At 34.8% G+C, this 13,610-nt stretch overlaps 1 protein-coding gene across 8 annotated transcripts in view; it reads right to left on the bottom strand.

Moving 5' to 3' along the window:
* TFPI (tissue factor pathway inhibitor) overlaps window positions 1–13,610 on the bottom strand; it is an 82,305-nt gene that overhangs the window by 29,623 nt on the left and 39,072 nt on the right. For 7 of the 8 annotated variants that reach the window (XM_017545045.2, XM_017545048.2, XM_017545046.2 and 4 more), the window contains 2 exons: window positions 10,941–11,063; window positions 3,936–4,133 (listed from right to left, as the gene is read on the bottom strand). In XM_017545045.2, coding sequence (XP_017400534.1) covers window positions 3,936–4,133; window positions 10,941–11,061 — 319 coding nt within the window. In that variant the 5' untranslated portion in view covers window positions 11,062–11,063. Of the gene's footprint in view, window positions 1–3,935; window positions 4,134–10,940; window positions 11,066–13,610 lie in introns of those variants that run through there. The other variant, XM_017545049.1, reaches the window with a different exon arrangement.

Here is a 13,610-nt window from a genome sequence, read left to right as displayed (position 1 = left end):
TTGTGGCTTTTCTGGATACAGCCTCTCTTCTGGCTGCTTTCACAGGCTGGTGTTGAGTGTCTGCAGCTTTTTCAGGTGCATGGTGCAACCTGTTGATGGATCTACCATTCTGGGGCCTGGAGGACAGTGGCTCTCTTCTCACAACTCCACTAGGCGATGTCCCAGTAGGGACTGTGTGAGGGCTCTGACTTCATATTTCTCTTCTGCACTGCCCCAGCAGAGATCCTTCATGAGAGCCCCACCCCCCTGCAGCAAACTTCTATCTGGGCATCCAGGCACTTTCATACACCTTCTGAAATCTAGGCAGAGGTTTCCAAACCTCAATTCTTGACTTCTGTGTACTTGCAGGCTCAATACCACATGGAAGTTGCCAAAGCTTGAGGCTTGCACCCTCTGAAGCCATAGCTTGAGCTCTACATTGGCCCCTTTCAACCACAGCTGGAGTGACTGGGAGACAGGTCACCAAGTCCCTAAACTGCACATAGCATGGGACTCTGGGCCTGACCCTGAAAACCATTTTTTCCTCCTAAGCCTCCAGGCCTATGATAGGAAGAGCTGGCACAAAGATCTCACATGCCCTGGAGACATTTTCCCTATTGTCCTGGTCATTAACACTCAGCTCCTTGTTACTTACACAAATTTCTGCAGCTGGCTTGAATTTTTCCTTGGAGAATAGGATTTTCTTTTCTATTGCGTTGCATTGTGGCTGCAAATTTTCCAAACTTTTATGCTGTTTCTCTTTTGAAATGGAATGCCTTTAACAGCACCCAAGTCACTTCTTGAATGCTTTGGTGCTTAGAAATTTCCTCTGCTAGATACTCTATATCATTTCTCTCAAGTTCAAAGTTCAACAAATCTCTAGGGCAGGGGCAAAATGCCGCCTGTCTCTTTGCTAAAACATGAGAGTCAGCTTTGCTCCAGTTCCCAACAAGTTCCTCATCTCCATCTGAGATCACCTCAGCCTGAACCTTATCATTCATACCATTATCAGCATTTTTCTCAAAGCCATTCAACAAGTCTCTAGGAAGTTCCAAACTTTCCAACCTTTTCCTGTATTCTTCTGAGCCCTCTAAAGTATTCCAACTTCTGCCTGTTACCCAGTTTCAAAGTCACTTCCACATTTTCAGGTATCTTTTCAGCAACACCCCACACTACTGGTACCAATTTAGTGTGAGTAAATCACATCTTACAAGGATAGCTGCAGGCAAAGAGAACTTATGCAGATAAACTCCTGTTTGTTAAAACAATTAGGTCTTGTGATACCCATTCACTAGGATGAGAACAGTATGGGAAAGACCGCCTGCCCCCTCATCCCTTGTGATTCAATCATTTCCCACCAGTCCCTCCCATAACATGTGGGATTTACAAGATGATATTTGGGTGGGGATGCAGAGCCAAACCCTACCACACCCATTGTTAGAAAAACCACAACCACTTCAGCTCTCTAATCTCTAATAGCCATGTCCTGTCTTTGGAGAGTCCACCATTCTATACTTGGATTTATTTCCCATAACTGTTGCTCAGAAAGCCTTCATACAGAAAGCAGGGGAGATTGGAGGGCTTATCTTATATATTTACCTTCTCCCAGAGGTCACAATCCTTCACTGCCTTTTGATCAATGTTTACAAACACTAGTTTTTTACATTTTGTCCAGTTTCATAGTTCTTTATATTGGGAAAGAAAGTACAGTTCTAGTTATCTGTCATGGCTGTAGATGAAATTTTCTTCTTAGGTGTGCTTTTAAAAGTCTAGCCATGCGTTTTCTATATATCAGCTATATCCTTAACAGTGATGAGCTGTATGTAACACTCAGATATTGATACAATAATAGAAAGTGACTTTTTTTTTTTTTTGAGATGTAGTCCTCATTTGTTGCCCAGGCTGGAGTACAGTGGCACAATCTCAGCTCACTGCAACCTCCACCTTCTGGTTTCAAGCAATTCTGTCTCAGCCTCCTGAGTAGCTGGAACTACAGGCACATGCCACCATGCCTGGCTAATTTTTATATTTTTAGTAGAGACAGGGTTTCACCATACTGATCAGGCTGGTCTCGAGCTCCTGACCTCAGGTGATCCACCTGCTTTGGCCTCCCAAAGCGCTGCAATTACAGGCATGAGCCACTGTGCCCAGCCTCAAGTGACTTTTGATAGATAATGAGGTGATGGGGGTAAGTGAGTTACATTTACATATTAGCCAGTAATGATATGTTAAATGATAAACAGGGCCATCACTGATGAGCAAAATGATTACATTTGAGTAACTTTTAAAGAAAAGAGTAACTTTTGTACAATGATAAACCATAAGACTTGAATTATACACATATACAAAGAACAGGTGTGTATTTCAGAGNCTCATTGATGAAAATAAATAGCCTGCTAAATGAAAGAGTGAGGATTACTAAGGATGAGCAACCAGGCTTCTGGCCAAAATTCTGACAACTAAGAATGATTTTCAACTCAACATAAAAGGATACTTGGCCCAATGTATATGAAAGAAAATGGGGTAGAGAAATCTGTGATGAATGGAAACTGACCAGGCAATCTCAAAAACCAAAGGCGCCTCTGAGGACCACTGAGCTGCCTAAACTGTGTTAGTAACATTACTAGGGCATCTATAGAGAGGAAATAGAGAAATCAGTGCTGTGAGGTTAAAAAAATATATTCATTTCTATTCTCTTCTGAAAGCTCTGGAGCATACAACAAAACACGTTACAGAGTCACAGAGGAGAGAAGTTTGCTCTTTTCACTACACTGAGGTTTTCCCACAGACCAAGAGCACCATGATGCGAAGGCTGTTTAGTAACAGCTGTTTAGAAAGCAGTAACAGAGTGAGAATGCAGAGCTGCCTGATTTGCAAAAAACAAGACATCTAGTGTTACTAACCAGAGATATAATTTCTGTATCACCTCAATTCTATCCAATCAGCTCTACAAACATGCTATGGTAGAATTTTAGACTAGAAACTAGGGAAATAAAAGCAACCCAACTTATTATATTCCTTGAGTAACTTACAATTTGGGAGAATAACCTGAGTTAAAAAAAGCATTCAAAATTTTGGTCAGTAATTATTTGTAATTTATCTTAGTGAGAAGATATAAAACCACATGGAATAAGGTAATTAGCAAAATTTATAAAAAAGTTAAATTTTAATAAGATTAATGCAGAATAAAAGTTTAATATAATATGATGTACTTTTGAAATTTATAACTTAGTAATATTAATATAACATGTTGGGTTTAGTAAGTCTACAAAGGTCATCAGGGATGACTTTTCTTTTTTATAGTATTCTGTTTTTATTTTCCGTAGTATTTCAATGTTCCAATAACAAAAATCCCTTATATTTCATATGTAGTTCAACTATTTCATGCAGCTTAGAATTTTATTATTAGTAGCCATAGAACTTCAATTTTCAGATTCATGATCTTGAGAAAGGACAATCATGAGACCATTGTGTTGACAAAGGAAAGACTAAGTCAGTGTGACTAACAGTTCTTCTTCTGCCAACTCAGATTGCAATTTTGGGTTGCTGAATTATACCCATTTTATTTCAAAAATACTCCACCATTCTGTAAACATGAGTTGAGATTTTCTTCTTTTGTCTTTATTATGGATAAGAGTATAAGACAATAAATAAGGCTTCATATATTTTTTAATCACTGATATGAAAAAATGAAAAATGATAGTTGGACATAAATGTTGAACTTATCTAAAATATGATAATTTGCTTTAAAAGGTCTCTCAGGCATATAGAGTTTCTGGTACCTAAAATATGGGTAATTCATGGTAAAATTCAGAATTGCCATTCATGTGGAAATAAAAGATTCCTTGGAAATGTTAAAATAGCATGAAATTACTTTTTTCCCTAAATTATCAAATCTGTAATTAGGCTCAACAGTCCTAAAGGGTATTGAGTAACAAGGGTTCCCAGAAACCTACCTGTTGCACACATTTCTTCGCACTCTTCCAGACTGTCAAATCGATTCTGATTTCCTTCACATCCCCCATATATAAATTCTTCACACTGTCGAGTGAAAACATTGAAGAAATATCTCTTCATCCATGCTTTACATGGGCCATCATCCGCCTTATATGCACAAAACGTATGCCTAAATTTCAGTGGTGGCAACTCAGGGTCTATAAGGTAAAAACAAGAGATACAACATGTCATCCTTCATCAACACTATAATAATGTTCTTTATTTCTTTTTTAATATGTCCTGATTTTAAGGAAAAATGCCATAACACATGCTGATAAGAAACTATAAAAAGTTATTCAGTTATCAAAATGGTAGATAAAGTTAATACATTCACCAAATGAGACACAACTTCTAAGCGAACTGGGAGGGAATTGAGTAGTACTTGCAAGGTAACTTCATTCAGGTGGATGTGTCAGCAATAGACCTCTTCTTTTAACTCAGGCAATGGACAATTCTTTGAGTTTCTCTCCTTAACCCACAGTTGTGTCACTCTTCATACATAAAACAACAGTATATTCACATTCATATATATATATATATGTATATATATATATATGTATATACACACACACACACATTTATGTACATAATACCATATTAAACCATTCCCTAATTATGAAAATTTATGTGTTTGATGTTACAAAAAGTAAACTGCATGGTGCTTTTCTTTTTTACTTACCATACCATGCTTGGGTTTTAATAATGTTGAAATAATGTAAATAATGCTTTCTATGTTTTACATAGAATGAGGCAATTCTTTCGACTTCAAATTATATATTTTTTTTCTTTAAATATTTAACTACGAATTGTAACAACAGAGTTTTCTATCCTGGGAATGGGCATACACATAGAAGAAATTCAACTAGATTTTAAAAACATTTTACTTTTTTCACGTCCAATAAAATTAATAGAAATCTAATGTTAAATAAGCTCTATTTGTTTACCAGTAAAGATAGGCACGAAAATTGTGGTTGGTGCAACCAAAAGAATAATGATGAAAATGCTATATAATACAGCTTGAATATTTTCTGTATATTGAGTCCATATATTTTCTTTGTCTTTGGCAATTGATTATTATGTGGAATATTGAAATCGGTAAATGACCTAAACCAATTTTCCCTTTAGAGGGCAGCAATACTATATTAAACAGATGAGTATAAATATCTTCAAAAAAAGTGTTTTCATGCTCTCTAAAATAGTTTACTTTGAACAAAGAAAAGAATGGATGAGACTTTAATATTTTCACATAAAATATTTTTAAAGCATAAAATATGGGATAAGTTTGTGGAGGTATGATTGTCTAAATAGAAATCCATTTTAAATTTCCTGTAATTTAAACACATGAATTTTTTTGAAAGAGAAAATATGCACGTAATAAAAGTTAAATTAGATAATTTTATTAATTTAATCCCACCCATAATGTATCATTATTTTAATTATCAATTTTGAATTAATAGCAAGTATTAGTCTTATGTTACTAATGTTAAAACTGTAACAAAATGATTGAAATTGTACTGTTTATTTTGTATATGAGTCATAAAATTGTAAGTAGTCTTTCCAATCTTGGAAGGATTAAAAATATAGCTTTCTATATATAAATTGACATTTGCTGCTGTTTGATTCATGGGACACTAATTATTTTTGAACACGTTTATTTTGTCTCAACTACTAACACCGCTTTCAGTTTTTAAAAATTCCATTTAAATTTATACAATGCCATCTAATCATTTTGATCTATTTGATAAGTTAATTATTTTTTCAATTGATATAAATTGAGATGACAGAACTGACAGAAGAGTATGTTTTTCAGGTCCAAAATTTGTTAAGTTAGAATAACATATGGCAGATAATTATTATGATACGGGGATACTTTCAGCCTCAAACACAGTTGTTATAAAACAGCTAATTAGCAAGTAAGAATGTTGGTCAAACCTTTAACTAAAGTTGAGTTTTATGTACATACGCTTTTTTTTTTTTTTTGAGACTGAGCCTTGCTCTGTCGTCAGGTGTGAGTGCAGTGGCGCAATCTTGGCTCACTGAAACCTCAGTTCTTGGGTTCAAGTGACTCTCCTGCCTCAGCCTCCTGAGTAGCTGGGACTACAGTCACGCGCCCACATGCCCAGCTAATTTTTGTATTTTTGGTAGAGACAGGGTTTAACCATGTTGGCCAGGATGGTCTCGATCTGTTGACCTCATGATCCGCCCACCTTTGCCTCCCAAAGTGCTGGATTACAGGCCTGTGCCACTGCGCCCAACTGAACATATGCATTTGTTTGTCTTCAACTTTCTCTAGAATTATGTTCAATTGGCAAAATATAATGCTTGTGTTTACCAATATGATATATTTTCATAATTTTAAACCAATAACAGTGTCACTAAATTCAATAAATATCTACAGTCTATATATAAATAATTTTATCAAAATAAGTTAAGAAATATTGGTAAATGTAGACAAGTTTAAATGTCATTTCTTTTTCTTTCAAATCCTTTATCTAACATTTTATGTTGATGAACTTACCTAAAATATGATAATTTGCTTTAAAATTTCTCTCAGGTTACAGACAGTTTCTGGTGCCTATAAATATGGGTACTTCATGGTGAAATTCTCCCATTTTTCTTAAATTAGATACACAAGTACTTTCTACTTTCTAATAGAAATTCATAACATAAATTTAATTGAGAATTGCTAAAAATGTTTTCTAAAAATAGAAAAATATATCAACCAAAATGATTTCTTAAAACACATTTTCTCTATCACTGAAGTTAAAAATTGTCAGTTTGAATTTAAAAAGAATGAAAGTTTTTTTCTGAGTGGCACATTTGTGAATAATTGTAAATGCTGTTTATACTTTTTTGTCTTTACTTAAGGATTTTAGAATGCCAAGTTGACATTTTGATCTGCTTTGAAAAGCCAGAAAGTTTGGTATGAAGACCCTAAGTAGTGCATCTGACTTACGATAAATCACAGTAAGTATCAGCGAATTTAGCATCAAGAGTTTCTGAACTGTAGGCGTGTTTGTTTTTGACACCAATAAAATTGTGACCTTCCAACTGATTAAATATTGGACCTCAGAATTCACATAATTTTAATGAACAAGGCGTGAATAAAAATATTCTGGCATTTTAAATTTTACAGCTATACGCCATGATCTCAAATTGCTGTAGCACTTCTCATACAACGTGATGTTATTCGTTCCCAAATTAATATTACTTTAGAACTTTAGAAACAAGTTATTGAAGCAGTGTTTCAGACAGAAAACTTGAATACAAATGTGTATTTGCAGAACACAGGGAATTTTACCTAATTTCTCAGTTGCCATGTATATTCAGAAAAATCATTTTTTATAAATCAATAATTTTTTATCAGATACTAATTGATGACTTCTCTACTTTTTATTCTTGATATATTTGATAGTGTTTATCATCAAGCTAAATCTTTTTTCCATTTCCTGTATTAAAGATGCACTCACCCAAGTTGAATCTGCTATTTACTAATTGTGCCAGCAGGTGGTGGCAGTGCACCACAAAACCAAAAGAACAAAAACTAGATGCCGTACACAGCAATAACGGTTAACGCTGCTCACCGAGTAATTACAACACTCTGGACATTTTTGTCATTGTAGCATTTAATGATCATAATAGTGAGTTAGATATTATTATCTTCGTTTTATAAATTATAAAACAGCATTGAAGAATTTAAGTAAATGGCTTAAATTCATACCACAAATGATGGGTTTAAAATTGACCCCCATATGGTTTTACAACACATATCTCACACCTTCTTAATACCTGCGTGATACTGTCACAGATATGCGACTGAGATTCCTTAACTAGTATTTGGAACAAGCATTCAGTTTTAATTATATAATCTCCACTCAATTAACAGCATTCTTTTTCTCAAACATTTACCTTTATGAAACTAAAAATGGTTTCAATGACAGAGGTAGGTGGTAATTGTATAGAAATTTTCTAGGAGAAACACTAGGTATTAACTTTTATGAATTATATTTTGTTAATTATTAAGTGATTATTTGTCTTTATTCACACTTTAATGCATTTCTTATAGAAATCCTGTGCTAGAATATTCTTTGTGCAGTGATCCCGTGGCCCACACCTGAGCGCAGCATCCCGGGACTCAAGCAATGACCAGGCTTGGTGTGTGACCTTCGTGCCATGCCACTCCACCCAAAAGGGATGTAAATCTGCCTTGGTTTTCATTTCTTATTTTAGATAAACCCTTTTGGATGTTAATAATTGTGTGGTGACCGTATGTTGGGCACTGTGCTGTCACTGCAGATATGACAGTTTATTAGATGACAGCAGCTCCTCCTTCATAGAGCATATAGACACTAAGGACTTACACAGATATTCAGAAAGTCCTGGGTGCTGTGCGAGTGAACAAGAGTGAACAATAGGATATCTAAATTATCCTGAAGGGGTCAGCGATAACTTTCTTGAGACTTGAAAGTGAGACTTGATGGAAATGTTTACAGAGGTAATAATTATCTGACAGCAGCCACGAGAAACAAAACACACAGAGGCAATCTAAAAGGAATTTAATCTGATCCAGCCATATAAATAGAATCATGGTTTGTATTGAATCATTCGCACTTAATACCATGAATTTTATGTCTCATAATCTGAAGGTTACAATCCTGCCTTCCCCTCCCACCGCCCCGTGTCCTGAGATGCTGGATAGAAGGCTTACTGTAATATTTGATGCCTGAGAACATGTCATGCCCTTGACTGTAAGAATACTCATCCTCTTAGAACTTATTTGTGAATCTAGGGCTTTCAGGTAACTTACTATCTAAGAGTCCACATGCTGCTTGCCTCTAATGAAAGGATTTGATTTTTTTTCTGGCAGGGAAGAGCAAAGACAGGTACTTTTTGCCTTCTCGGTGTCAGAAAATGTGCCAGATGATTTTCCACTGTTTATATTAAAACTATAGGAAATTAGTTATTTACATTATTCATTACAGCTTAAGAAACTGGGAGTTAGAAAATTTAAATAACTTATTCAATCTCACAAAAGTACTGGGTGGCAAACCACACCTGCAAACTCAGGTCTGTCTGATTCTAAATCCTAAAAAAGATACCTATCTTTCACTAAATGTTCACTCTTAATTTTCTCTCTCCCAGCCCAATGGAATTGTTTTAAAAAGCGTATTACCACTGTTTTTATTATCATTTTTGTCTTATCTAGATGTTAATTCTAGATTATTCTCCCTGCTGATTGTGAGAGAAGCAATAAAATTTGATGTATTTTTCTATTAATATTAGTAGCTTATTTCAATTAAATAATATACTTCTATAAAATGATGGTATGATCTTAGCATCATGTGATAAATTGTATCACCAAAATAGAATTTTTTTTTCAGATGTGAGATTTGGTTACTGTAAAAATTAATATAAAATAAAAACAGAACAAAACCAGATAAAACTGAAACTAGTCGGCCAAGAGGTCTTTAAGTCTAGCTTAAATATCAAAATTCTTTGTTATCCATCTAGGTTTGGGAGCTATGTTATAGTAATTTTAAATTCTGGCTTAATTACTGATGACTTGATTCTGGATTATTGGTTGACAGTGGCATCAGCAAAAATTTCAGGAACTTCCTGGTTAAGCAATATTCATTTTCTCAGTCCAATTGCGGAAAATTAGGCTGGGACAATACAGGAAACGCTTGGATCAATTTGCTTCTCAGTTTCCTCAAGTGAGGTTGCCTGCTTTTTCCCTGTTAGGACTTATTTTATCTTCCACCTTCCTTGTTTCTGTAACCTCCAGAATGTTAGAACTGTAACCTATCCCTTTTTGAGAAAAAAGCCAAATGAAGGATTGAAACTCAATGTTCAAATTCCTATTTTCAAAAAGGCACATTAGGGTTTTAGTTTACTAAATAATGTTTCATCGCTAGGAAATTTTTATAACACCACGTTGCCTTGTGAGAGCCCTCGGAGAGCCAAGCTTGAATGAATCTCCATCCTCTTCCCATCAACAGCAGCACTCTCTGCATGCTTCTGTCACTTTGTTTACTACATTACCCAGAAATAGACTGTCCACACTTCAGACTCTTCTAGGAAATGGAGAGATTCTTCAGCACCTCATCTCAGCCGTACCTGTTCCTCTAGCACCTTCCACAGTTTCAGGCCCAGAAGATGTATTTATTTAAACTTTACTAAACACACTGAACACAGTCATTTTAAAGCAGTATAAGAGATATAAAATAAGAGTGCATTTATGGAAATCTTTTTTACATCTTAAACTGCTATATGAAATAAAGCTGTCATTTTGTTAATATTCTCTCATTAAAACCAATACTTGAGATTTCTGTCAATAATTTACTAATCTGCTACAAAATGTTACTTTTAAGAAAGTTATTTTTTCACAATAACCATTACCATACCATCTTCTCTTTGCTCTATTTTTTATTGTTAATATTCTTATTTTTAGATACAGAGTTTTACAGGATTGGAGCTAACTTATATTACTAGATCCTCTGGTGTCCTGCTTGGCTAGATTTTTATATTAGTCTCAACTGGTAAGTTTTTATTTTGGAAATATGGGCAAGAAGCAGAAGAATAACTGAAGCCTCAGATGTCTGAAGTTCCCTTTCCTTCCCCACACTTTTCCTAGTCAAAGGGTGGCATCAAATGTCATAGGGAGTTGTTTTTACCACATGTTGCTCCTTGCAATCGCCCAGAGTTAGTCCAGTGTTTAACATGGTACACTGAATAAAAAAGAGAAGTCTTTAAGCTAAAGTTAGTTGGTTTTGGACTGTTCAGAACACACGTGTGTGTGTACACACACACACACACACACACACACAGAGTATAATAAATTTCCAAGAAAAATATCACTTCAATAACAACTAATTTCTCTCCACAATGGAAAAATATAATACATTTCTAGATTAAAATTGAGAGCTTTGACTAGCTTAAAAAGAAAAATGCTTCTAATATTTTACCTGTCATAATTATGTATTCATCATCTTCCTCAGAATCCGCATTAAGAGGGGTAGGGGCAAGATTAAACAGCAGGCATATGGAAGCCCAAAGTGCATGTACTTTCTTCATTGTGTAAACCATCTCTGAAATACAGAATGCATGCATATCTAATAAACAAAGTGATAATATGGACTCATTTACAGACTAGTAAACATCATATGCGTACTTCAAATGCAAATTTCTATGACGTTGTATGTGTGTACACATACATTTCTCTGTGCATACTCCATGAGTCATATTTAAAATGTATATGTAGTATTCAGAATTATGGGAAAACACACTCAGTGCATATATTTATTAATATTCAAGCAAACAGGTTATATTTCAACTTTGAAAACATAAATAAAAAGGACAATAATTGAAAGACATGGGTAAATACTGATCATATGGCGAATAATGTATTAAGTAAGGTCTGTTTCTGCATGCAGCTTCACTTTCCATATCTTTCTCACAGCTGTTCTTTCTGAGTCAGAACTAATAATATATTTTCTGTGTTTTTTAAATTATTTCTTTAATGCAACTTTTCATTTCTGATTTATCGTTCCCTCTGCTATGATTCTTCTTCTTTTTTTTTTAAGGGAACACATTTTCAGAATTTTCATCTTTGTTTCCTTTAAAAAATATATTATTTACCTCAATTTCCGAACCAGGTTTTCTATGAGACAGCCGACAGTCAGAACAGCAGACAAAAGAAATGTCTGACATTCAGCTAGTCCTTTTTCCCAGTTCATTATTTCCCCAGTTTGGGAAGTTATCTGACTCAAAAGAGTTTCACGGAAAAGTGACTATAAGTGATAAGTCATCACTCATCACACTCTGAAGGAAACAGATATCAGTAGGAGAGTGAGACTTTTCCTGTTTCAACATCATTTAAAGATCTATAGCCAAACGAAAAGAAAGAAAGAAAGAAAGAAAGAAAAAGAAAGAGAGAAAGAAAGAAAAAAAAGCAGAATAAAGCAAGAAATCACCTCTAAATATGTTTTTAAAGATGATTACTTCTTTGGATTTAAAGGTGGAAGGAAAAGTGTAATGATCATACAACACAGGAAAAGAAAAACCAAGAACACTTGTTTCCTTCCCGTTCTTAGCCACCAGTGCCATTCCAGTCAGGAAGGAAAGTGAGATCTTATCAGTAAATATTCACAAATGCAGGGACAGATACTCCATCAAAAACAATCTAGAGAATTATCTGGTTTTGTCTGTGGCAGATCACAGCTGCAATATACACCATTGTGGGTAGCCATATAGTAATCAGGTAATACATGTTATGCTTTAATTTGCATTAAAATCACTAGTGAGATAAGTAACCTTTTTTTTTTTCTCACAGCACTTTGCAAATGTTAACATACATTTGATTTTTAGTCAGTAGAGAAGCCATATATCTTGTAAATCATACCATAAACTATTTGAATTCACCAATATATATGTATGCCTGTTTATATAGCTATATGATTTTGAAGAATCTTTAAACTTCTAATCCTTATCTCATTTTTGAACACATATTTTTCAGTGATTTATTTGTTTCCATTTGATTATTTGAAATATACGATCCTGCTATACTTTGAGTATAAAATACAGAATATGGTTCGTATCACACAGTTCAGGAAGCAGGCTGTGTTTGAGGGCCTACTGAAACAATTGAGTCAGGGCTCTAAATCCAAGAAGTTCCTCTCTTAAAAAATGGCGGCCTAGGATACTTCACAAACTTAGTACTTTAGACTTTCCTTGGGTGCTAGGATTAGAAACCAACTCTGACAAATCTGGATCATCAGTTTATTTATTCTAGAATATTTGGAACAATCTGGGACAGCAAGGTCAAGGTTGCACTGGTTCTCAGAAACAACTAGAGCTGGTGAGCCAAGCACCACCAGATATTTCTCATTGTGGCTACACACCTTAGACAGCTTCATTTTCTCTTGGTGTGACCCAATCTTCTTGCATAGCATGGTGCATGATCAATGGACTACTCTGGGTTTTAAACCTTAAGAGTTTTTCCATCAAAATAGCATGACTACTTCTCTTTATAGCCTAGGCTTAAAGAGTTTGAGACTAGCTCTGATACATTGAGCTTGAAACAAGGGCCGCCTCTTTGAGCTGGGAATTGTAGGAGACCATCATGGATTTGGTGGACTCATAACAAGTCTGGGGTCAGGAATAAGAAAATGCAATCACATTGCAAATATTAATGAAATTATATGGTCTGGGTGGTGGAGGGGACAAGTGTAACTCCCAGAAGGAGGAAATTCTTGCTTTCAGAAGGGAAGCGTGTTGGACAGATAAAACTATGACTATATATCATAGCAAGCCATAGCTAAATAATAGCATACGTAATTTAGAAAAAAGAAAAATAAGCAAAAGGAAAATAAAGTACATGAATTGCAGGAGGAATTAAATATCCAAATTTTTATTCAAAAATTCTGTCTAGTTCTGGGTGATAACAGATTTAATGTAGGTATGAATCCATGCACCAACTTCTATATACCATACAAAATATTTTTCCTTTTGGAAAACTCCAACTTTCTTAAAATTGGTAAACAGAGATTTACAAAACACCATCTGTGGGTCTCCTCCCCGCATAGGCTAGCAGACAATTTGTTGTAAAGATCTCCTTGATAAGCCCATAATCTTGG

This window comes from Cebus imitator, unplaced genomic scaffold (assembly GCF_001604975.1).
Source record: "Cebus imitator isolate Cc_AM_T3 unplaced genomic scaffold, Cebus_imitator-1.0 Scaffold176, whole genome shotgun sequence".
Classification (NCBI taxonomy): Eukaryota; Metazoa; Chordata; class Mammalia; order Primates; family Cebidae; genus Cebus; species Cebus imitator.
The sequence above is the reverse complement of the archived record's forward strand: the minus strand, read 5'-3'. Positions and strand labels throughout refer to the sequence as shown.